The 26,912-nt window shown below is 36.6% G+C and overlaps 1 protein-coding gene across 3 annotated transcripts; it reads left to right on the forward strand.

Moving 5' to 3' along the window:
- Positions 1-2: 2 nt before the first annotated feature.
- Positions 3-25,514, forward strand: LNO1 (Nuclear pore complex protein). 3 transcript variants are annotated; one of them, XM_039132920.3, is made up of 19 exons: positions 3-343; positions 420-628; positions 2,597-2,765; positions 3,224-3,370; positions 8,594-8,718; positions 9,831-9,943; positions 10,643-10,782; positions 12,707-12,869; positions 12,969-13,171; positions 13,349-14,169; positions 14,621-14,773; positions 14,895-14,952; positions 17,177-17,310; positions 17,398-17,522; positions 20,458-20,809; positions 22,119-22,338; positions 22,456-22,968; positions 23,371-24,396; positions 25,036-25,514. In XM_039132920.3, the coding sequence occupies exons 1-19, from the start codon at positions 136-138 to the stop codon at positions 25,143-25,145; spliced, it is 4,989 nt and encodes a 1,662-aa protein (XP_038988848.3). In that variant the 5' UTR covers positions 3-135; the 3' UTR covers positions 25,146-25,514. The 3 variants fall into 3 exon arrangements, with proteins under 3 accessions (XP_038988848.3, XP_008793327.4, XP_026661439.4); XM_008795105.5 differs by having other exon boundaries at positions 22,456-24,396; XM_026805638.4 differs by having other exon boundaries at positions 22,501-24,396.
- Positions 25,515-26,912: the final 1,398 nt, after the last annotated feature.

Consider the following 26,912-nt stretch of genomic DNA (forward strand, 5'->3'; position numbering starts at 1 on the left):
CTCCTTTCTCTATAGAGCCCGTCTGACACCCGGCAAATCCCATCCTTTAGCTTTATCATTAGTCTCTCCCAACCCTCCCACCCGCCTCCTCCTCTCTCTTCCTGGCGATAAAGCGGTAGGGTTTCGGATTCCGCCATGGCAGAAGAGCCCGAGGACCATCTCATCCGCCTCGAAGAAGAGATCGAAGGCGACCGAGGCGGCACTACGGACTTCGTCTTCTCCCGCATTGGCGAATCCGTCCCTCTGAAGCCCTCCGATTCCGGTTTCGATCTCCAGAACCCTCCGTCGCGGCCCCTGGCGGTCTCCGAGCGGTTTGGCGTGCTCTTTCTCGCCCACTCTGAAGGTCCCATTCCGTCCCTCTATCTCATTGATGCCCATCTTTCCTTCTTTCTGCTGAACCAGGGTTCTTGGTTTATTAGGGTTTCTTGTTGCCAAGACTCAGGATGTCATTGGGTTAGCAAAGGAGATCAAGGAGAAGGGGAAGGGCCCTTGTGTTCAGAATTCGAGTGTCGTGGATGTGCGGATTGGAAGGGTTTCGATTCTTGCGCTTTCTGGGGATTCTTCAACTCTCGCTGCTACTGTTGGGGGAGAGATTCACTTGTTCTCTGTTCCGTCACTTCTTGAAAAGGTCGCCTTTTGCTTTTTCTTCCGTTTAAAGTTTGTAAAGCTTAGATGTTTGCACTGCACGCCTTGTAATAAGCTGATATTTATCCGTTTCATTACTAATCTCAACACCTAATTCGACCCAAAAGAACTCGAACCAACTCTTTTTCCCTCTCTTCCCGCCTCTCTCTTTAAATCCCATTGCGGTTAAATCTCAAAGAAGACCCATACAAACCGAAAATCTTATCTATTACTGGTATCCATCATGTTCTGCTAACTGGAGCACATATTTCTTTTTTTTTTTCTTTTTAGTTAACGAACCATGAACTTTAATGCCAAGTCTAATTTGATTGAAAGACCAACTTATTGAATGCTATCTCATATTGAGTTCATTAGTGATGTTTTTGATTTTGGGAAGGCATATATTATTATTTCCCGAGCCCTTTCAGGTTAGTTGAGTGCTTCTATTCCCTAGTAGAATATTGTTTTACCCCAATTAGAGTTAGTTATTAAACTTACTCTTGCAGTAGTTGGTCCATCTAATTAACAAACCAGATAAACCAGCTAGATTTGTGTGAATACCGGAATGATTTATACTTAGGTAGTTACTCAGGTAATTGGGAAAATACACAAGTACATCCATGTGTATCTATATATGCATTATAAGTTTAGTTTTGAAACAAATATTTATACCTAAACATGCATCACTTATTGATCTTGCATGTTTTATGATGAGTCATCTGACCTTTTTCACTTCAAAAAAAGTTCTTTTTTTAACCTACAGTGGATTTATTGTAGATTGACCTCTGTTCCAGTTTGGATCCAAGCTTTTAGCTTCCGATGCACCTAAAAATAAGTTTTAAGGTCCTCTTTCTACCTGAATAAATTCATAATAAAAACCACTTTGTTTCATATCAAACATTTTGCTCAAATTATCTGATGAGAGCTCGATAATTTGGTCTTTCCATGCCTCAGTGAGTCACGTGATAAAGAAACTTACTCATTTTGGAATTCTGAAGAGTGGGACTCTGACTATAGTTCTTACAGGCCATTGAAATTAGAGAGGAATCATGCCTTGCTACCAGGTGATGTTGCAACATGAAGGAACAACTACATATGACATTCTAGTCCTTTTGGGTCGTCAACCATACGTTTGTGAGATTAAAATGAAATGATGAAAATAAATATTAATTATTACATAAAAAGTGACTATAGTATTTGAATTTGTTAAACCCAGCTTCAAAATTATTATGGAGCAATTTAATCCAACCCCGGTCTAAAAAACTGGCTCAGGGTCTTAACGTTCCTTTTGCTGTCAGACTTTGTTATATACCATTAATATTTTCTTCATACTATACTTGTTTGATGGTTATGCCTTTGGATTTTATCACTTTACTAGTACATGCCTCAAGCACAATGAAGCATTGCTGTGGAATATAAGCAAACATCTTGTGTTAGGCCGATGTCTTAGGTACAGTTCACCAATCATTGTTGGAGGATCTGTTACTGGATACCGTAACTTCTTGAAACAGTTTATGTTGTGTGGGCTAAATAATATGACAAATCTTATTCTTTTGTGGATATAATAGTTCTGCTGTAAAGGACAGCATCACGTAATTCATAGGTCACCTCCTTTGTTCTGGTAAATTATTTGCTCCCTGTGGATTGACTATGGTTCATTGCCCTTTTTGAATTCTATTTTTCATCAAGGAGGAAGCTTTCTTTCTTCCACCTCTCTTCCACTGAAAATGTATGCCGTGACATTTTTGTGGGAATGCCTACTCTTGAGATGGTGTTATCTCACTTTTCACATTTATTTGTTTTGATTTTTTTATTAATTGTTAATAGTTGTAACTTGATGTGTTAACCCACTATCAACTAGGTCTCTGACTACATTAGTGTGCCTCTTAGCATCATTTGATGTGCTTGATAAGAACATGTTGGTATTATATTACTTAAACTGCTTTTTATTTTTTGTCCAACCTTGGTGTAGGAACAAGAGCCATCATTTTCATGTTCTATCAAGAAATCCAGCATTGTTAAAGACTTGAAGTGGAAAAAAAATGCTGAGGAATCTTTTGTTGTCCTTTCAAGTCATGGCTTGCTATACCGTGGACATCTCAAGGAGCAACTGAAGGATGTAATGGACAATGTTGATGCTGGTTTGTTTTATTCCTAGAAAAAAATAATTTTTGTGATATCAGATCTTCTCGTTATGATCCTGATTTTCTTTTATCCGAAATCCTTTTTTAAACTCAGATTGGTTCAGCTATAATTAATTTTATTTATATTTCAATTTTTATGGATTGCTTCAGGTCTACTTAATTAAACTATGACCTAGATGAACTTAGTTCAAGTGAGAATAATATGTTTTCACATGTTCACATCATAAATTTCAGTACGCATTTTTACTTCAGATGTTGATGACGGATGACTGATATTTTTTCAAATCTTTGTAACCCATTTCTTTTTAACATCTAAAGCTGATTTGTTCTGTGATTGAATTTAGCTAACTGCCTCATCAGTTGAATTTTTACTTACGGTCAACTGGTTTTCTCTTAAATAATCACATCCAGATGATCATGTTGGTTTGAATGTTCTTATTTGCTTATGTCTGTAGTTGACTGGAGTGTGGAAGGTGATTTCATTGCTATTACAAGGAAGAATACTTTGAGCATCTTGTCATCCAATTTTGAGGAACAACTTGGCATGTCACTCTTGTTCCAGTCATGGACAAGTGATGCTGATACAGAATGCACCATAAAAGGTCTGTTGATACATATCCTCCTTTAATAATCATAATTTCAAAACTTGAGTTATTATTTCAAGAAGTGTTCAATCACCTACAAGTAATTCAATCTCTCTCTCTCTCTCTCTATGCTTTTAGGTAAGATTCCTTTTGAGTGCTAACAGGACTTGGAATCCCTTCCTTGTGCATAAAGCCAATGGCAGGGTGTTGCTGGGCTTAATAATTTTTTTAAAATTACTTGTTCTCTTTACCTCTGATTCAATTTTCATTTGGAATACTTGCTGCTGTTGGTCATGTTATGTCCACTGTACTTGCTTGGTATATTATGTTCATGCTGAATTTTTTACATAATTATTTAAAAATAAAGCAGGACCTTGAAAATGATACCATTTTTTTCTTCTAAGTCATATAAGAGCTATGAGAAAAAGCTATGTGAACCTCAAATTTAACGTGTTATTTATTTTTGTCAATCTTTATGCATAAAGCTTTGAGATATTGTAGTGCTGGTTTTGCAGACACATTTAATTGGCAAAAAGAAAAGCAGTTTGAGTACATTCAAAAAAAATGACATTTTAGACTAGATGCATGCTGATGAAAAGTATTTGTCATGTGGTTCATGTACCTCAAGATCTGGCAAGGTTATTCTGTCAGTGATGTGAGAATGTCTTTTAGATTGAGAGGAATCACAAGGCTTGATGAAATTGGCAGATTCTGTTATTGTTCATGTGTTCTGCTCGAAGTAATGTTTATTGTGCTCGACATATAGTGGCATTGATGATGTGGAGGTCTGTCACGGAACTGATTCAACTTAGGGGTTTATTTTTCTCATGGTCTTTTCTTATGGTTTAAGTCAACATTGCCTTATATTTAAGCCCCTGGAGTTTCAACATTTAAATTATGTGAAAAATAATGCATTTCTAGTATTTGAGTAGAGTGAATTTCATGGCTTATGCTGCTGCCATTGTTTGCTAGTGATTGCTAGACGCTTAACTGGTTGGGTGATGTTGATTGCTTGAGAAGCTTTCTGTGTCTAAAGATAATGCTTTGATGCATCAAAAAGAGTTCGAACAAGTAATGTAACATGTTCATCAAACATAAGATGAGGATGGATGTACTTACAAAGGAAGAGTTGACTGAATAGGGTTTTTGAAATCATGAGTTCAGTTGAAGTGATTATGTAGCCTTTATACTTGCCGTCTACATAAGGTTTTAGTTTGACCAAAAGGACATATAAGGCTGCAAATAGGTCGAGTTGACCCGTGACTTGATTTGACCCGATTTGACTTGCTTAGACCTGATCCAACTTACTTTGAAAGAGCCATAGGACCGGATCGGGTTTTAAAATTCGACCCATTTCGCATTTCGGGTTGGGTCTGGGTTTACTGAACTCTGACCCCACCCGATCTGACCTGACCCATTTTTTATCTCGGTCGAATTTGGGCCTTCTTATCGACGACCCGACCCGAACCCGGTATAGACCAAAGAAATTTTTTTGAAGCAAACTGTATGATGATGCTATTTGCATGGTCTTGGGCATTTTTATAGTTGTTAACAGTTTGGATAGAATAGAGAGCTTTATTTGTTTTGAAATGCTTAGAGGTGGAAGTCAACTATTTGGATTGAATTGCATGTTCTCGTTCAGTAGGTACCGATAAATATTTGTAATGGTTATATAGTCTTTCATGTCTTGCTGTTATACTCCATCTGGGGAAATATTGTTTAAGTTTAAACTTTTAAACTTGTATTGTGTTCAGGGTTCAGACCCTTCTCCTAACCCCTTCTTCTAGTTATGAATTTGCTTCCAACAATCTAGATTTAACATCAACAAACCCAATACTTTTCTATGTGTAAAGACAATGCTTGCAATCCCTATGCTTGTAGGGATTCATATTTTGTTGCTTACTAACATATTCTGATTTGCTGGATAAGATTGTCCCAATAGCAAGAAGTTCCCTAAGCCTGGAAGCTGAATGACAGAATGTTTGCTAATCTTTCTAGCCTTAACCGTGTGATTAGTAGAGGGGGGCTGATGGACTTGGATCCGACTCATACTCAATCCAGATCCGAATTTTTTAGGTTGGGACTGAGTCATACATGGACCCGACCCGACCTGAATGACCTGTTGGGACAAAACATTTGGCTGTGGATCTGACTCGATCCGACCCAATCTTCTATGGGGTTGGGTTTGGGTCAACATTAGGACCCAAATAAGGAACCAGGTCTAGTCGGGTTTACTTGTGCCCCGATCCAACCCGACCCATTTGCACCCAACTTATAGCGGTTCAATTTGTTGTACTTATAAACTATCTATGCCATCTCTTTTGTCATCTCCTAATTTTTCCAATCTTGAAAAGAATTTTCTTTAGACTAAGATTTTATAGGTTTTGGGAAGATTACTAACCCTTGCAACATTATGTTCCAAGATGATTTGGAGGAAAGTAAAGTTTTTGACTTAGGGAGAGAGAGAGAGGATTGGAGGAGGTAATGGATTACCAACATTGGTGGAGCTTGGCTAGTTATAGGCCATGTCAAGAGGATGGGTCCTGCTATAATTAGGGAAAGCTGGCAATGGATGGAGATGGCACTTCGTGGATGTAGGAGATAGGCAAAGTAGGTGGAGACGATGGATGAGGTGCTGCGGGCCTTTTGTGCATGATGCAGAAGACATTGGATGATAATGATTAGATTTTAGCTAGATTTGATGCATGCGATTTAGTAAAGAATGACACTTGATAGATAACTCTGATTCTATTAATCAGGTTTGTTAAAAGAATTAATTGCTAGTCTCCATTTTGACTACTATTTGATGATTAGGTCTTATCGACCAAAATTTGCTTTGCCTTACTTTGATGACATTTAATTTTTAATCTTTGGCATGACTTTAGAGCATAGCCTGCTGTATCAGACCATACCACAGGGTGTGGGGCATATCACAACATATTGGCAGGGACTTAGATTCGGTGTACCCCTTGTAGTGAGTACCAATTCTGAGATATGTATCATAATTACACTCAATATAGGGTGTGTCGATTAGATACTGATCTGTGGTCTAGTACCATGATTGCAAACTCTGGTTTGGGGTAAGGCCACAAAAGTGTACATAAATCAATATGCAAATTTGTCTAGCATGGTTTGCCGTCTTGGTAGTAAACCCTGTACCGGTTCTATCATACTACAGTGTCGGTACATGGTACAATATGAGACAGTGAGATGTACCAAGTGTCGGAATGGTACGAGACTGCATACTGGTTCGGTATCGGTAGGTATGGTATGCCCAGTAGGGCGAACCTTGGTGTATAATGTTCACACCAGATGCTAAAGGTTAAGTGATGATTGGCTCTAATTGTTAATGGCGTTTAGATGTTATATGCACATACCTACTTCCAATTTCTAGATGCTTTTGAACCAAGTGTTCTTATTTGAGGATTCAAGTCCTCGTGTGATATCTTGGGGAATGTCGGGATGGGGCACTTCCCATGTATTGGGATGAGATTGCCCAACCATCATCCTAGCATTTTGTTTGGTGCATCCTCAGATATACCCCATCCATAGTTCGGGATGGGGCAGGACGATGGTGCATCCCATTCTACAGAAAAATCAAAAGTGGCCATATCCCGTGGATTTTGAGTCATGGCTCTTATTCTAAAATTTTGGGACTCTTAGACACATTAGAACTCGACAACTATTCCTAAATTGATGCAACATAGGAAATGATACATCCAATAGTGTGAAACAATATAATTTAGTTAAAAATGATATCTAATATATTTCTTGACTTAAATGTATCATTCTGTAATGTTTCTATTTTTTTAATAATTCTAATTGACTTTTTTGATTTTTTTTTCAATCAATGTATCAAAAATGAAACCATAAACTGCCTAAATAAAAGTCATTTGGCCTAGTTAAGCTAAAAGGGAAACCAAGTTTACCTACTTCCAAGTTCACTCAAAATTCAACATTTGACTAGGAGTCTACCAAGATGTCATAGGACTCTTATAGTTATGAACAACTACATTTTGACACATGCAGTTGCATGTGTGAGATCAATCATGTTGGATCCATTCATCTGATTAAAATTATTTCAATTCATTCATAACAAAAATAGGAAGAGATGGTTAAGCAGTTGTGTTCTGGGACATGCTATGCATGTCATTGAATTCAGGAAAAGATATAGAATGGGTGATCATGCTTTGATATTTAAATAAAATTTGATTGAAAATTTTAAAAATTTTACATTGAATTCCTGCGATTTCACATAGAAAGAAAATTTGAGAGACAAGTAAATATGGAAATTAAATGTTGGCTCCTCTTTGAAATCCCAAAAATTTGAAAAGCTTGGAAATCGAAGCAATCTGTCCAATTTTGGTCCCCTCTCCAGTTCAATATCAAACCGGAGAGGATCTGAAAAGGTTTCGCATTTTTCTTTCCCATGAGTATTAGGCTTCTTTGAGATCATGGAGATGTTTGTTTAATTACAATTTCCTAGTGTGACAGATCTTCTCAAAATTGCAGGAGGTTTGTTTCCATGGTGTCATGTGATTGTCACACGAGATGATGTTGGATGCCCATGTTGAACATCCAATGGATGTCTTGCAAGAGATCATATTATATGCACTACTGGCACTGAACAAGTGCCATGCAAGTCAGAGCATTCCTTTTTTTTGTTGAAGCGGAACTCTAAGGGCTTTTTAAACTGGACTCGAGATCCTTCAATTCTTAGAAGACTGACAACAGTATTTGCTTTTTCATTTTTCCCTCTCTCTTTCTCTCTCTTGATTGTCAGCATTAATCATTGTTTTCTGGAGCAATGCCCTTCTCCCCCTCCTCCCACCTTCTGGCGTCGTTTCCCTGTTAGGCCTGGTCATGCAATGTGGGTTGATTGGATGGCAGTCAGTCACATTCACATTTCCATTATGTAAGTGTAGATAAATGAAAGATCTAATATAAAAGAAAACTGTAGTGTGGAGCTTCTGATTTGTCGTATCATCTGTGAAGAGGGAATTAGAGATCAACCTTTATTACATTTCTCGAGGTTTCTTTCAGAGGAATACTCAGACAAATTTAGCATCCTCTTTGCATCGTTATTGTTCAATATGTTCATAACATGAGATACTGCAACTAGATTTATGCTTTATTTTCAAACCTTTAATCTGTTTTTACCACCTTTTGGTGTGCCAATTGAAATTCTTTAAGATATAGATTATACTTTTGAATGCTGAACAGTTCTTTTACTTTTAACAGTGGATTCCATTGAGTGGGTGCGTGATGATAGTATTATTATTGGTTGCTTTCGAGTTAATGAAGATGGTATTGAAGAGGGTTACCTAGTTCAAGTGATCACAAGCAAGGAGCGTAAATTTACTGAGGTTAGTCCATTAGTTGCATGTTCAACCTAAGATTGCAGTTTTGTATATAAAAAATGACTTTCGATATCATTATTTTGTATCTTTTGTTTTCATTTACTTTATTCATTTATTTACCTAATTGTTGTCTCTTTACATAAAAAGGATAGCATGAAGGGAATATCATACTTTGTAGTAAGCTCAAATGATTTTTTGTTTTCTCAACTTAAACCGTTGTTGATATCGTTGATACCAGGAAGTCTCAAATTTTGTTATTACCATGTTAGGAATCTAGTGGATATCTTAAATATTACACCATTAGAGTAAATTTTCTTTATTAGCGTACTATAATAAATAGCTGGATAACCATGTCAGGCAGCCTCGATGCTATCAACGTTTTGTACTATTTATGGTATTTCATGTATTTGTATTGAGAGGGTGAGCCTTTGCGCAATGGTAAGGTTTCTCCGTTATTACATGGAGGTCACTTGTTTGAGATGCAAGAACTGCCTCTCTGCATGTGGGGGTTAGGTTGTGTACATCTGACCCTCCCCAAACCTTGCAATGGCGGGTGCCTCGTGCACTAGGCTGCCTTTTTTTATGGATTTGAAATGCCACAATGCTTTTGAGTCCATTTTGCATCTTTCTTTACCTTTGTATGATAACTATCTTGTGGTACATTCATTTAGGTTCTTTGAAAATTATTCTTCATCAGAGTACTCAGTTAACATATTTTCTGTAAATCACCACCTTTAATCAAAACTCTTATGTCTCATTCCTTGTTTGATTATTTCATAAGGCTATTTGATGGTTCAATGGATATCATCAATGTATAGTTTAGATCAATGTCGGTGGAACCGTCTCGAACCATTCAGTTCGAGGCGTATCAAGCTGTAACGGCTGCAGACCGGGATGATTCCGGCCTTCACATCGAGAAACCTGTGAGGGAGGGGAAGAGAGAGAAGGAAAGAGAGGAAGAGAGAGAGAAAGGGGAAGGGAGGGAGAGGGATGGAGGCCATGGATGGGTGCAGAAAAAAATCTCCTCTCTTTGGTGCTGCATTATGTTCATTGTTGTGCCTTTTATGCCTTTGATATGAATTTGATTCATCTTACTGATGCTTCCTTTTTTCTTCCAGGAAACATCCAAGCTAGTAATCTTTTCCTTCCCCGATCTATTTGAAGGTATTCTGGATGATATATTGCCCACTGGACTTGGGCCTTATTTACTTTCAAGTTATTTGGATCACTGGTATGGCAGAAACTTGTCTTTGCTTGAAATTTTGTAATATATCCTAGCGTGTGCTTGTGCCGCAATAAAGTTCAACAACATTACTATTTATGTGCTCAAGGCTTGTTTTGTTATGATGTTTATATGTTCAAGGCTTATTGATTATAGTCAAGTGGATGTTCTTTTGTTTTATAGCCAATGCCTTCAACATTCGGATTGTTAATTGTCATAAGTAAATTATTAATGGACTGTCTAGTTACTTTATCTATATAAAATGTTGAGATGTAATATATGTGCAGTTCGGATGCTGTGTTTTATTCTCACACCTATCAGGAACACATTGTCCTTAATGTGTAATGCCTGTCATGATATTTCTGAATTTTGAATAATCCTCAACTTTAAACACAATTTATTAAGTAATTGATTTAATTATGGGATATGATTTCACTACTTAGAAATCTCCCTGAAAAGGTAGCCTATGTAACACTTAATCTGTTGCACCTTTCTCTGGCTGCTTGTAAGGCGTCAGCCCAAAGAGGGAGCAATACAACGTGCCACATTGTCAAGTGATTTTTTTTCCTATTATGATTGGCAGATATGTGAAGTAAGCTAACATTGCACTTTTTGTATTTACATTTGGTATGCCTTTTTCTTGTAATACTTCTTGCTGGTAGTTGTTTTTCTTTCTTATTGATGAACAATGCATTTTTTCCCTAACAGGGAGCTTGTTCTTGCTGCTAACAAAAAGAATATTGATCAGCATGTTCGATTATTGAAGTGGTCAGAAGATGACAACACAAGGGAAGTGGTATTCCTTGAATTTCAAAATGATAAGTATACTCCTAGGGTTGATCTGCAAGGTAATTTCTTTTTCTTTTTTTTTTGTGAATACCCCTTTTTTGCTATCATTTTCTAATTCATATTCCTGGTTTCTTTGATGCTTTTACTTGACTCTCAAAATCAGTTACTTATGGGAGCATGGACTTATGTATTTTTGTTGGACATGTTATACATTTGACTATTTTTGTTGAACACGTTATACATTTGACTATCATTTATTTTTCTAGCTAATGAACATTAAAATTGTAATAAGCATGAACAAGCTTGAAATTTTTTTTGGTATTTTGTTGCAAAAATCAAAGCTTATGCATGTTAAAACCGTACATGGTGGATGAATAGAAATGTATATTCTAGCTAACTTACCTGTAAGATGCATGGTTTCAATGTCTACCACTGAGGCTGATACTCCTAGTGTGTGGGAGGGTGGTGTCATATCTATGAGAAATGCCATATGATTTCATATTTGTTGCTTCATACAGGGAAAATTAAATCCGTAAAACCTAACACCTTTAGTTTCTTAAAATGGTATTGTTTTCATAATGATTTTATTTTTTGTTGTAAATTGTTGCCAACCATGGATTGCTGTAGAAGAGAATTGAGTCATAATTTTTCTAATAATCATCAATATTTAATGGAGGTCAGATTTGGTGGCAAAATCCTTATTAATCATGACAGTATAGCATTAATGTATGAATCATGGGCAAGTATAGCAGACCTTAATAATTTTAGAATCTCATACAAACAGAAAGAATTGGGAGAAAAAAATACAATTGGAGTGCATGGACTACTTGAACAACATAATGCTGACCTACATGGTCCTAAAGATGCTAAGAGTTATGTCATTCCAACATTTTAGGTTACATAAATATTCTCTTATGACAGGGTAGAAACTTGAGTTACCTATATTTTCATCCTAAACCCACACCAAAACACCTAAATGCTTTCAAAGGCTTCTTTTCACTATCTTGTGGTGAACTGGGTTGGGAAGCACTCGAGAATGTAAACTTTATCGCAGGTCAAATTCAGTTAAAATAATTAACTATCTCGATCTGGCACAATTTTTTTAGAACTTCATGAAGGTACAACCTTCATCTGTCAAAATATAAAAGTTAAATACGGAGATAGAAAAACAAAATGACGGTCATGCATGATGTGTTAGATGCCTTCTGATAATGTATAAAATATGCTGTCATGAACAAAATATCCATTATCATTAAGATTAATGTCATACTTCTCTCTAGTCTGACACAACATTTTAAATCTGTGAGCAAATATTCGCACAACTGTTCTGGTAAACTTATGTAGAAGAGTATTATCTCAACTAACACATGTTTAACAATTTATTTAGTTAATGCTGGAAATTTTTCTTATGGTTCTGAAGTTAGTTGTCTCACAAATTAGTATGATGCTCCACTCTGCAAAAGCATGAGCTCTGAACTGTAACACTGATGCTGATATCTCAGTTTTTCCCCTCCAGCCTTACTCATGGTTTAAGCTTTTTAATATTCAAGCATGTTTTTCTTAATATGGAATGAAGGCATATTTAATAACACTCATTTTATTTAATTTTTGAGCAATTTTAACTTCAAGTCAGGGCAAGATGTTCAAGTTAGTTAACATGTGATTAAGACAAATCTTGCTGGTTCCTTGTGATCTTTCATGGATCTCATTGAAGTTTATTCATTCTTGTCCCCACCAATAAGAATTAATTATGTTGATTTTGTTTTCTGTGATCAACTAGTAATTAGTCCATGTTAAGCTTTCAAAACATGTTATTTTAAAATTTATAATGTTAATGTCTTTATTATTAGTAAATGCAGATGCTTATTGAGCATTCCAACAAATATGTGGACTTAGGATGAAGACAATTTATAATATCAATATATTTATGGTGCATGTCACATCTTTGATTTGATTGTTATGAATAATATTTTACTTTTTCAGAAAATGGCAATGACAATTTGATATTGGGGTTTGGTGTCGACAAAGTTTCTGTGTATGAGAAAGTTAAGATACAACTTGACTTGCAAACTAAAGAACTGTCTCCACGCTGTATTGTTCTGTGTCTTACTTGTGAAGGAAAGCTTATAATGTACCATGTTGCAAGGTAAAACTTTTATTTAGGCACACTACTTTCGGAAGTTATCATTGTTAAGGCTTAGCATTTGTTTGTATTTTGTTGTCTTACTGTTATCTTTTTGTTTAGAATTTCAGAACCTTCAGATCTGCCTCAGTCCTCCCTTCTTCCTACCAATGACTATAAGGCTGAGAAAGTGAGACTTTCGACCAATACTTTATTGGAAAATGAGTTGCCTGCTACCACTTCAAGACCAAAGGATGATATAGATGGTTTAGTTTCTAATGACAGGATAAAACAAATCACTACTGAAGCATCTATTGTAGATACAAGTAAGTGCTACCGGAGGGAAACAGTTCCCGATTAGTAATATCTGCATCTTTTGGAAATTTCTTTTTGTTATATATTAAATTTTTGAACTAACACTAGAGCATTTCTCAGTACTTAGAAAGGGAATGTAGAGCCTAGACATAAAATTCTGATATAAACTTAGAAATAAAATTCTGCAGGTAAAGAATTGAAAAGTATTGGAAACAAAGGCACATGTGAAGTCGGGAGGCAAGACCACATGCCCCCTGGCAGGAAAGAGCAAAGCTGTGGTGGTTCACTCTTTGGGTCTGGCACTGGACAAGTTTTAAATTTTAATCAACTGCCAGTGGAGTCACCTCAAATCCAAGGCCCTGGTTTGGCCCTAAGAGATGATGCCAAGCCTGGCATGCAGGAACTTAATTTGTCTTTGCCTGGAAAGGGTGCAAGTACTACTTCCATGGTAGATGGTATATCAAGTGAAGCAACCTGGCAAGCCCGTGCTAAAAGTGTTGTGAAAAGCAGTGAGGCGGGTAAGGGACTTTTCAGCTTAAATAAAACTGAGGGGGTTTCATATGGACCACCAGCCACTGGGAAGTCCGTTGCTGCCGATGGTTTTAGTGCAAAATCATTAGCATTAGCTTCTGGGGGATCATTTCCTAGTAATACCCAAGAAAAGGCTGAGGTTGGATTAAGAAATAAATCATTGTCCTTTTCTTCAAACAACAGGCTTTCAGCTGATCTTCCTTCTAGTGCTAATTTGAAGGGCTCCAGTAGGGAATCATCATCTTTGATGTTCTCATATAAAGCTGCTCAGAACGAAGGTGTTACAGCCCCATGGACTAAGACAGGAAATGCAGAAACTGTGCCTACTGTTCGTGGCTCTGTTGTTATGGAACAAGAAAGAACTATGGTGGGTAAGCCAGTATATTCCAGGGTGCAACCTTCACTTGACAATTTCAGAACTTCCAAGTCTCCTCAGATGTTGGACCCTGAGCCAGCGTTGTCAAAGGAGTTCTATAATGTAAGGTTTCCATAAACCTCCTGATTTTGGGAACCTTTGTGAATCACATTGCCTTTAATATCTCAATAACTTGATATATGTTATGTATTTATTTAATAGTTTTGGTCTACTTATGTGCAGCATGTTTGAGTATTCTGTCTTGAAATACTAGCCCATCTTACTATTCTTCATATTCATGTTTGTGCATGCATGGTTCAGGTGCTAGTATATGAACTGGATCAGCTCATCATTTTGGATCTTTGTGTTTTCTGAACCTCCATCTTCAAATTTTACCTGACCAGATTTGGTCTTGAATTCAGTTGACCTTACCATAGTCTCTCTCCCTCTCTTCTGTGCTCACATTGTTTGATTGTCATATATTCAGGCATTTTAGTAATTGAGGAATTTGTTCAACTTTCTTTCCTAAAGATCTGCTCTAGTTTGCCTCAATCATTTTTAATGTTTTGGTCAGGTGAAAGATATGACTAAGGAGCTTGACACTCTCTTATCATTCATAGAACGAGAGGATGGGTTCAGGGATGCCTGCACTGTTTTCCAGCAAAGTTCACTTTTGGCATTGGAGGAGGGACTACAAAATCTTTCAGCATTATCCGGCATATGCAGGGTAGATTTCCATCTTTTCAGATATCTCGTTCAGTGTGCGAACAGGTTTTATGTGTTTGTGTTCTTTCCTTTCTATAATATTCTTCCAAATGTTTGAAAGGTTCTGTTTCTCGACATTGTAGAGCAAAGTAGAGCAACAGCTCATGGAGATTCAAGAGCTTCAGAATAAGATGTTGCAGGGTATGTACTATTGCGTGCAGTCATTTAGATTTGGTTGCTCTTAGATATGATTATTACTGACATTCTTATCTGTGTGGTACGATTTATATGAGTGTTTAAATGAATCATTCTGGAAGTCTTTGGCATTACTTGGAGGAATTAGTGGCATGAACTTACGGCAAACTTAGATTGATCTAGTGTATCATAACTTTCTGAATGAGAAGCTGCTGCTTTCATAGACATAATCTGCAGAAGCTCAAGAAGCTTGTATGCAAGTTTCAGACACAGACATGTGCTAGTTAAGTCTCTAGAAACAGACATGTGGCAAGTTTGTGACTCAAGTTGCTAATAGTCTCATTTATTCTCAGAAACTGATAATATTTAGAACCCTGCTTCACTTGTCCAAGCACCATGAATGAACTGTCTAAAATTCGTGTACTAATCTTAAATTAATCTTTCTGCTGACTTTCAATATCTGAAAAATAAAATAAACAAGTTGAACATACATTTTGCTCCATTTTAGAGAATATTGTATTACTTGGAGCCTTTAAATTGTTATGCATATCTTTGGTGTTTGGACCTTGAGGAAGGGCAAAAAAGCTCAAAAAAGGGGGAAGAAGAAAAATAGACAGTAGACTCCATTTTAAATCATAACGTTTCATTTGGTAGGAATCTTGAACACCAAATATAACATTTATATCCAAACATTTGAAGTTTTACAATAAAAAAATAATAAAATTGAAAAAATTAAAAATGGAAAAGTAGATCAAATTAGACTAAAGAAAGATTCATGCTATGCGATATCCGTCCATACCGATATGTACTAGGCATATTGTACCATATCGGTACCGAATTGGTGTGCGATATGAGAGGCATACCAAGAATCGGTATGCCCAACGGAACCCGTACCCAGCGTACTGACACTATATTGAGATGGTAGTTGTAAAGGGTCCTGTGCCAATTTTGTGAACCTTGGAAATATTAAAATTATTATATACTATCAGTTAAATCCTTCATGCAAAACATAGCATTCTCATCAAAATAACATTTTTTTTAGTTTTATATAAACAAATAACCTAATTTGTTATGTTTACTGATACTTATTGATGTAAAGCAGGGATACCAAGTTGTGCAAGGTTTCCATGAATTTTAAATAACCAAGAAATCAAAAAAATAATTTTTTTTATTTTTGTTTTTGTAAGCAATGCTTATATGCTTTTAGATCTAGTCAAAAAACCAAGAAATAACTCAAGGTCTTAAGCCCCACATCAATCAATTTTAGTTGAAAGTGGTTGATTTCCTCTGAAATTGTCAGAATCTACCGAAGTTGGACAGAAACTGTTTAATTTGGGTTAAGATTGTCAGAAATTACCCAAGTTAATATTGGGTTTGAGGGAAATAGATCGGTTTCAGTTCCAGCTGCATCTTTAAACTTTTATTAGCTAATTCTAGTTTGAATCATCCTTTGTATTTGTAACTTTTCCCATCTCTTAATTCAACCACTCCGCCTTGACTTGGTATAAAGTAGTGGATTTTAGACAATAATCACTAATAATTTCTAACCTGGTTTCAATTTCCAATTCAAGGGATTAAATCATGGATTAGTTGTTTCAAGCTTTATACCAATTTAACTTGATGCTTCACCCAAAAGCACAGCTGAAATTGTAACAGTGATTATATCTCTGCTTTTCTTAATATTTTTTCCTCTTTAATTTGAATTCTAGATCTGTACACTTAAAAGAACAATTAATTAAATGCAAATGTGACAAAATTTGGTTGACTTATGTCTAAACTTAGGTAGAAATTAGCACCTCCCTTGGTTTTCAATTCAATACTACTAAGAAATTGCAGCACCTTATGATTAAAGCTTCTCAACAATGCTTTCTTTGATAAGTGAAGAAGATTTATAACATTATTAGAAGAAAAGATATGGTCCTCTTTCCCATAGAATTAGCCTTACTCCTGTTCCGATTTAAAGGAGGTATATAACTTCATCAAATTGCAATGCAATCAAGTTTCATTTCCCATGGGACCTTGAGAACATTTTTTGTTCACTTTTTCTTACGTACTATATGTATATTGCTGTCAGTTTTTTCTTTTTGAGCTGTCTATAATTTTGGCATTTATTTGTAGTTTTCCTTTAGAAAATAACTTCCTCTTCCATGTTTATGTTTTTAAAGTGATGCTAGCTGTCTGATATGGTTGTTAGTCATGTCCAAAACATTTTTTCTTCTTATATATCCAGTTTCGGCTCGGCAACTCTACATGGAAGGCATTGTTAGACAAGCTTCCAATGGAAAATATTGGGATATATGGAACCAGCAGAAGTTAAGCCCGGAATTTGAACTGAAGCGGCAGCAAATTTTAAATGCAAACCAGGTCAATTTCACAAAACTGTGTTGAGAATGATTTCTTTCCTTTTTTTTAAAAAATCTTTGTAATTCTTATGTGTATTTGTTCATTCAGAAGTTGACTAATCAGCTTATAGAACTAGAGAGGCATTTCAATTCACTTGAAATAAACAGATTTGGTGAAAGTGGCAGAGTTCCTCCAGGACGGAGAGCTTTTCGTAATAGTATGGGGTCATCAAGGTATATTATGAATACAGTCCATCAGCAATGGCAGATATATTCATTTGATATAGATGAAAGTCATGTCTAATATGCAACCACTTAATGCTTAGTTCTGAATAGCCATAAGTTCTTGAAATTTATAGAAGTTTAACATTTATTTCTTTTAGTGTGCCTGCTTTCCAACTATGTTGTCTTAAGAAGTTTTTGTGTTATATGGAGGATGACGTTGCTTTTTCACTAGTTAGAACTGTCTATATTTCAGTAGGTTATGTATTTACATCAACTTATAAAATTTATAATTTTAGCATGTTTCCAACTTATATTAGAACATGATCAATGGAGTTGCATTCTGTTGCTTATGTGCTGGAAGTGCATTCAGAAAAAAGTTTTTTTACAACAAAAGTGATTTAGTCAACTATGGTCAAACTTGTCAGATACTGTCAACTATGATCACTTGTATCTGTTTTGATCAAACTTCTTTGATTAGGTTGTAATGACAAAAAGTTTGAACATGGTCACTTGTAAGTTTTAAGAAGTGGCTAGAGTTTGTTTAGTTGAATTCATCTCCTGGAAGTGGACCCTCTATGACTTCCCCAACTTCTGGTCCACTTTTATCAAACAAGCATATAATAAGGTTGAATGACAAATTTCTTGTTTGCATTCCTCTTTGCTGACTGCTTCATATAAATTAAATTTCAGTTTGTAGTTTCATGTTTCCTAGGAAGGTTAAAATACTAGCATTGCTGTATGTTCATTGGCTGGTGTATACCTTACCATGAATTGGATTTTAGGGCATTATTGTATTCACAAGTTAAAAATAATAAAACGTTGTAAAAAATTAAAAAAATGGAATGGTAAAAAGTATGGTTTGCAATCTCGGTATCGAATCCTCTACTGGTACAATCTTGTATAGTGTCCTTATGACTAGTATGGGCGTTAGTTCGGCGTATTGATACTCGTATGCTCTCTGTATTGCGTATCGGTTCGGTACCGATACGATACGGTATGCCTAGTATGCACCGACTCGGACTGGTATGGCATACCATACTAAAAAGTAGGAGTGTAATTGAGCTAAGCTTGATCGAGCCTAGATCTTAACAAGCTTGGCTTGAATTTAGTTTTGAGCCTAAAACTTGAGATCAAGCTTGGTTTAGTTATTACTGAGCCAAACATGTGCTTGTTGTAATCGGATTAATAACATTAAATGAGCTGAAACCATTTGAGCTTGTATCAAGCTTCTCTGTGAACTTGGTTCAAGCATGAAACAAGCTCAGTACAAACTTGAATCATGGCTAGGTTCAAGCTTGAACCAAGGATTAATCTAATTTGGACAATTCAAATAGCCCACAAATCAAAGCCTTAATCTTACCCTAAACGCCCAAAACATCAGCCAAATGATCTATTCCGATGGTTGATCACATGACACTTAAATATATACTACATATGATACACTCAATTTCAAGCCTTATCTGGCCAAACTTTTTTCAGCCTACGAGCTGAGTTCATGCTTGGCTAAATCAACTTTTGATGAAGGCTAATCTGCTTATATTCAGGCCTTGCTTGAGCAAATGCAAGCTGCTTAAGAATTACTTGCATAATTTATATTTTGAATGAAAATTGGTGAAAATAAAAAGAAGCCATATATGCTTATTTTCAAACTGGCAAGAGCCAATCGATGATTCAACAAATTATTTGTAATTTCTCTAGTTCTCGAGCAAAAATCATTTCTTGTATGATGACACACTACTTGAAAGCAAAGCATGTTAGCTCATCTACGTTCATAAATTACAGCAAGACATGCTTAGGTTGGAAAATTCATATATATGTACATATGTATGTATATACGTAACCATATATGTATGCATCTATCCATTACTTTTGTTTCTCTTGCTTCTCCCATTTTCTTCTATCTGTTTGAAAGAAGTTAAAATGATAAATAAGCTGTTCAGCTTATCTAAGAGACATTTACTGCATGGATCAAACTAAGTCTCTACTAAACTATCCCGTATTCTGCCCAACTGACCTAACCACTAGTATGCCCTGTATGAATTTGGGTGATGGAAATAACACAGACATTTAAGCACGTCTTAGGGATGACCATAAGAGATGTTTTATATGTACTTTTCTAGCACAAATACTTGATAATTTCCTTGATAAATAGAGAGAACCACTGCTTGCGTTTTGTAGAATTTCTTTTTGGAAATTGCGTTGGAGAGAGGTAGAAAATAGTCTTCATTAAATCTGTATCTGGATGGCTAAAAGTGCCAAAAGCAGATACCATCACTTTTGTAGGGCATATGGTTGAACCAGTGGAAGTGAGCATGGAGCACCAAGAAGTTTCTTGTTTTTTTTTTCTTTTTTTTTTTGCGCATGTTTATATGCACCCTTGAGAGTGATTCTTATCTTATGTTCATTCTGGGTTCGAATTCATAATTATTCTGTTACTAAACATAATTTATAAATAAATAAGGAAATAAGAAGATAATTCCGAAAGAGCCTTCTCTACTTTTTTTTTTTGTTGTATCTGGTAAGCAGGTTTACTTAGTATGGTGACATGTAAGCTGCTTCAAATGCTACTATCAAATGCTTGCAATTCCAGCAAATTTACTTTCACATCCTTCCAGATGCATCGTATTTTAGGAACCAGATTGCCGACACTATTTTCAGGAGCAACTCTCCATTTTAAACTACTGTATGTTTACATAAGAACCAACATTTTGATCAATGAAATCTCTTTGGCAAAGTCGACGTTTCTCTTTTCAAAGTTTTATTAGAAATTGAAATTGCTTTTGGGTTTGTACGACGACCTTTGAGAAATTTGCTTTTCTGGTATTCTGTGTGACATAAGTCATGGTTTGTGATTTTAGATTTCCCCACCCATGTATTTATCCATTCATTGTCTTTGATGTTTAAGAACTACTGGATTTTTTGATCATTATAATATTGTCCGCAGGCATATTCAATCCTTGCACAGTGTATACAATACTTTGAATTCACAATTAGCAGCAGCAGAGCAACTATCTCAATGCCTCTCAAAACAGATGACCATGCTTAATATAAACTCACCTTCTGTAAAGAGAGCGAGTGTAACAACAGAATTATTTGAATCAATTGGTCTTGCTCATGAAGCTGATGCTTTCCAGTCTCCTGATACTAGAAGAATTGGCCTTGCTCCAGATTCTGTCAAGAGAATTTCACCATTAACATTTACTTCAAGCAATGAACGTCCTAGGAGAAGCACATTGAGTGTTCTGAAGGGTTTTGAACCAGAAACTGCAAGGAGGAGGAGAGACTCATTGGATAAAGTAATGTCCAAATTTTATCTATTTCTTAACTCTTCATGATGCATATGCTTGCTTGTTTTTAACCTATATCCTCTTCTGTTCTTTCCATGATATTGTTGAGATTCCTTCTGGACTAAATAATTATTCTTGTAGCTTCCACCGTAATCCTTTAGTTATGTTCTGATCTAAACTTGGATACTATGACAAGATCTTTACCTTCATTTGCTTCTATCACTAGGGAGCAAGTAGTATGTAATTCTATGTAGCTCTAGCCAACCTAGCTGTATATGCTGTAGTATTCTTGTACTCCAAGAAAAGGTGATGAAATTAATGGAATGTTAAAGGAGTTGATGAAGATGTATGAAACAAAATTTAAGGTTGCATAGTTTGAATTTGAGAGGTGTTTGTGGGTTTACCTTGAGACCTCTGGTAAAAATTTTATGATAGTTTGAACGTTGGTATTACCCTTTTTTCTATTATTAAGATAATATTATTAAGATATACAGCTTGCTTTATACAATGATAAATAGGTTTACTTGGTACAATTGTATCAGTTTGTATCATGTTGCTTGTTAAGTCACTGGTTGTATGCAATGTTTGAAGGAATACTAATGTGCAAGGTTGTTACATTTCAATACATGTGCTAAAATATACAGGTTTTTACTTTGCCTTAACAATTGCGATATATTATGTATTCTGATATAATGTAAGATGCATCAACACCTCAAAATCATGATAGCTGGAGGACCGTTCAAACAATGATATGTCTAGCGCAACAAAGATTATGAAAGGGACCTAGATTTGTATTAAAGGTTTAGGGACAAGGAGGTAAGGCTTAACAATATTGAGAAAAGTTACAAAAATAATATTTAATACTCCGCTACCAAATAATTTATCGATGTTTTTGTATGGAAATCAAATGAAGTTGATTAAATATTACACAGTTGTTTAAGCTTCAGTTTGATAAAGGTCACTCCTAAGCTAATTCATATGAAAAAGCCATAATAGTAATTATCAGTCATCATATTAAACCAGGAAGATGCTCTTGGAAGGAGTGGGGATTAATTACAACTAATATGATTCAGGACTTACCATTGAACTTATTATCTATTATGGAAGAGAAAGTCTGCAAATTTAACATGTCACTCTTGTAAGGATAATATTGAGATCCTGTTCTGGTTTCTTTGTTCGAAGTCTGACTTGGAAACTTTTATAGTTCTCCAATTTCTTTTATAGTTCTTTTGAAACTTTAGAAGTTCTTATAATATGTTTAAAGTTTTGTAGTTATAAGGTAGAACAAATAAGAGGTTAAATAATTAACATTTTGCAGAGTTGGGCTAGTTTTGAGCCTCGAAAGACCACTGTCAAAAGAGCGTCACAGCAAGAACGTTTAAGAGTCAATGCAATCAACCCTTTCAGGAAAACCAAGGAAGAATTTGATTCTCAAATGGAAGCACTTGCTATCATCCAGCAAAAAAGTAATGGAACTCCTGTATCTTCTTCCTCAGTCTCATCTGCAAGCAAGTTTCAGTCTCATGCATACACTCAAGGTAACTTGTTAAACTATGTAATTTCATAAAAATGTAAATTTAAAAAAATGATGAAAGTATCCACTGCCTAATCATGAGTCTGCTTATATATGGTTCCATATTTATTTTGTTCTGTAGGAAATCAAGAAAAGCCACTAAATCAAGCCTTCGAATCTCAATCAGGTTCTCTGTTCAAATGGGCAAAGGAATTGTCGGGGTCATCCCAAACCCTGATATCAAAGTCTTATTCAAATCAGGAGACGCAGATAAGTACTCAACCGTTGACGTTGGTGGCCCCATCACCGTCACTATTCAGCCATGCCCAGAGTAATGAAAAGTTTGATTCACCTAACTGGGCAAGCATTGGAGTGGCTCGGATGGGGAGTCAGTCATCTTGGACTGCCAACTCTGTCTCAATCCCCAAAACAGTATCTAATATTCATGTAGGAACATCTACTCCTATGTCAACTTCTACGATATTCTCCAGCAGCATGTCGCCTGTGAAGGCCACTTTAACAGTGGAGGCAAATGGTCAAGCAAGCAAGCAACTGAATCTGAGCACCAGAGAGGACAATCTGGCCAAGACATTCCCAGGAAACATGAAACAAGAGGCTATTTCTCCACAAAGCTTGTCTGCGTCATCAAAAGAAAGTAATATATCATCTCTTTCTTCTGTATCTTCCATCTGGTTTCCTGATGCAAGCCAAAGTACTGCTCAAACTGAGAAGATAACAAGCAGAATCCAGTCAACTGAAACTGCTTCCACTGTTGCACCTCGGTCAAGAGCATCAGTTTCAACTTCTTCCTTACCTTTTTCATTTTCTGCTGCTCACACCTTGTCTAGTATTTCCACACCGACTGCACCATCCTTGGCACCCTCCATATTATCAGCTGTTGCTTTTGGAGAATCATCATTTAAAACTAATTCCATAGCAGAAACTATTCAAGCAACTTCAGTGTCAGCGTCAACATTGGTTGCTTCTTGTCAGTCTTCTCTTTCTTCCAGTCAATCTCAGAAATTACTGTTTTCACTGCCTTCTATGTCATCTGCAGATAGGGAATCCTCTGCCCCTTCACATCCTAACGAGGCTAATTCTCTATCTGAACAAACTCCATCACAGGCGCCCATAATTGAGGTTTCATCACACATGAGTAATGTTACTTCTAAACTTGAACCAGCTACATCACAGACAACTGCAAGCGAGGCTTCAGTTGGATTGGCTTTTGATAAGAAACCCAGTTCGGTTCCAGCAACCAGTGGAAGCTTATCTAACACCCCACCTATGACACAAGCTGACCTGGCACCTCCTGTGAGCACCACGGCCATAGAAACCAATGGAGACTACTTGGATACTGTATCTCAAGAAGATGAAATGGAAGAGGAGGCTCCAGTCACAAGTAATGTGCTGAATTTTGGAGCTCTTGGTGGGTTTGGGCTTGGATCAACGCCACCTTCAAGTGCAGCTAAAACCAACCCTTTTGGTGGTTCAATTGTTGCAGCCAACACAAGCATTGCAAGCCCTCCTTTTACTCTGACAGCAACTCCAGGGGAACTCTTCCGTCCCCCATCTTTAAATCTCCCATCTGCCCAACCAGTACAACCACCAGAATCATTGAGTTCAGGTGCATTTTCTGGAGGTGGTTCTGGTGGATTTAGTGGGTTTGGACAACCGGCACAAATTGGAGCTGGACAGCAGGCACTTGGATCAGTTCTGGGTGCTTTTGGACAATCGCGACAGCTTGGTGCTGGTGTACAGGGTTTTGGATTTGCTTCTGCAGGTGCTTTTAATGGTGGAGGATTTTCAGCAGCTGCTACAGGAGGGGGTTTTGCCTCTCTTGCTTCCAAGAGTGGAGGGTTTGCTGGTGCTGCTACGGGAGGTGGTTTTGCTGCTGTTGCCTCAACTGGTGGTGGCTTTGCTGGTGCTGCTACAGGAGGGGGCTTTGCGGCTCTTGCTTCCAGTGGTGGTGGCTTTTCTGGTGCTGGTGCAGGAGGCTTTGCTGCTGTTGCCTCTGCTAGTGGTGGCTTTGCTGGTGCTGCTTCTACAGGAGGGGGCTTTGGAGGTGGTGGGTTCCCAGGAGGTAGGATATATGTGTTCTTATCGTCTGTAAGTGGTAGTCTAATTGATGATCAAAGGGCATGTAAACTCATACCTGATTAGTCTTAGCAACTATCATCTGTTAAATTTGTTGTAATTTAGAAGTAGAACCCAGCTAAAAAGATCCTGCATTTCCATATTTAAGTACTTCAGAGTCCATGCTTGGGCCTAACAAGAATGATAAGATCCTTTTGTCTCATGCAGATTAATATCACAATAACTGAGTTACCTTTTGTATTCTTTATTTTATGTTGACATTAATTTTTCATTTCAATTTTGCAGATGTTTAGACTAAGTATTCTGCATTGCTGTATACTATGTTTCTGTGTTTTGCTACCCATAATGCTGGAATTGATATTTGGAATCCATTCTATTACAAATATAGCTAGGTCTAAATGTATCTCTCATGGAGTAGTGTAATTGCTTTCTTCATTATCCCCCTAAAATGCATATTTCTGTGACCTAGTTTTGAGGAGGCAACCCAAGCCAAGCTGCACTTGTCGCTAAATTCTTAATTTACTCTTGCCATTTTTAGCTATACTCGAATCCCTGATGGTATGCCTGTTCCCAATTTAAAAACTAATTGACACTGAATTTTCTTCTTATGTTTGTATTGGAGCAGGTGGTTTTGGGGGCTTTAGCAGCAATCAGGCAGGTGGTTTCTCTGCATTTGGTGGAAACAGTGCTGCTGGAAGAACCCCTGCAGATATTTTGACACAGATGAGGAGATAGTTAGATCATAATTAGTCAGAAAAATGTTTTGGAAGAATGGGTGATACAGGGTATTGGTGTACATAAAAATGTAGGATGTTTCATATTATCCATGAATTTCCATCCTGTTCCTTGTTGCATTTAATATCCTTTACAAGAAAAGCTAAATGATGCTCCTCTTCTTTTTTTTAAAAAAAAGAATTGCTTTAACTCTATGATTATCGGAGGTGGTCTCTCTCCCTCAATTTTATCAAAGAGTGAAGTGTTTTGGAGGAGTCTGATGTCATGAAATTAATGTGAAAGCGTGGTAGAAAGCAATATTGTGTAAACTTTCAAATATTTTGTTCATTGGCTCGAAATCATTTCATTCTTCAGCTTCTTATACTTTAACTAGCGTGTTTGTTTGTTATATCGAGCTTCTTTTTTCATATGATGGATTGTAATATAAATCAAATTGAACATGAAGTTGGTTTTATTTTTCATCTATGGTTGACAGTTGAAAACCAACATTCTAAAATCACTGGCATATCTGGTAATGGACGCCAGTGTTTTGAGCACAATGAAATGGTGCTTGATCTTTGTTCTCTGTTGCAATTTTGGGCAGTATATGGAAATTGTTTCTCATACCTTGTAGATTCATTTTGTATTTTGTCTGCTGAATCAGTGCTACTAGCCAAAGGACAAACAAGTTGCCCGCATAGTTAACCAGCACCATTACAGGATACACCGTGCCAATTAGAAATATTCTTCCTTTTTAATTGTGATCATGCTGCTTAAGGTAGCAAACAGAAGACCAATAACGGCAGCATTGTTGTCTTACAGGGAAAAGGACTGATATTCAGGGTAAATCTGCGGTGATGGAAGGTATGGTATATGTATTTTTTTGTTGTAGGGTATGGTATATATTTCTTACCAAAGACTTTTTAAGTTATGGAGCAATTGATTGTAGTGGTTGATAGATATTGGGTAGTGAGGTAACTTTTAGTAGACTGCGTATATGTCAAGCATCAACATGGAAGAAAGTAGTCGGTGGTTACAACGAGCATTGTCTTTCTGATTGAATGTGATATGCTGTTTAGGTTGCGGCTAAAATCCAAAGATCGAACTTCATAGTCGACTTAGATGACTCGGTTCTGTCGGCACCTCTTTGTTCATGGAGGAGGTCGAAAGTTCGATTCCTAGGTATTACTTAAGAACAAAAAAATCCATTTGGCAACCTTGTTGGGGCAAAAAAAGACTGGAGCTATGCTTTCGAGAATTCCTAAAAGGCCTCTAGAAGATGACTGTCGATTACAATTTCTGAGTACCTGTTTGCGTCTCAAGAGTTATATTTATGGATGCTGGCATCAATTTTATGGTCTGTGTGCGCTACAAAAGGGTACCCGTTGGTGACAGATGATTAGGGCTTTATTTCTCGACATCATCAAAAAATAAACGTCGTTTTTAAATAACTTGGCGGTCCTCAAAAATGATTACTTTCAAGGTACTTTGCATTCATCATCGTGTTTCATATTTTTTTTGCTACATATTAGTCATCTTTTTTAATAGCTTATTGAAATTGAACTATTTGGTGGTCCAAGATGGTTGCCCTATAAGCTGGCAATACACGTTCCCGTGCATTGGTGGCCCAGGGAGGAGCCCGGACGCGTTGGAAGACCCAGACACGCTGGCGGACGTGGACTTCTCCGATAATATCTATTTTCTCCACCACCGCCCAGATAACCAGCAAAATATAAAATTATATATCTACACGAACTTTCTTCGACTACCGATAATATCATTCTATTC

This window comes from Phoenix dactylifera, chromosome 17 (assembly GCF_051530095.1).
Source record: "Phoenix dactylifera cultivar Ajwa chromosome 17, Ajwa_hap1_PhDact_Kaust_v1.1, whole genome shotgun sequence".
Lineage (NCBI taxonomy): Eukaryota > Viridiplantae > Streptophyta > Magnoliopsida > Arecales > Arecaceae > Phoenix > Phoenix dactylifera.

Coding starts and splice junctions, on each gene's coding strand:
- LNO1 (XM_008795105.5), top strand. CDS start 136: ATGGCAGAAGAGCCCGAGGACCATCTCATCCGCCTCGAAGAAGAGATC. Junction 2,766..3,223: donor AATGGACAATGTTGATGCTG/GTTTGTTTTATT, acceptor TTATGTCTGTAG/TTGACTGGAGTGTGGAAGGT. Junction 14,953..17,176: donor TCAGAATAAGATGTTGCAGG/GTATGTACTATT, acceptor TTATATATCCAG/TTTCGGCTCGGCAACTCTAC.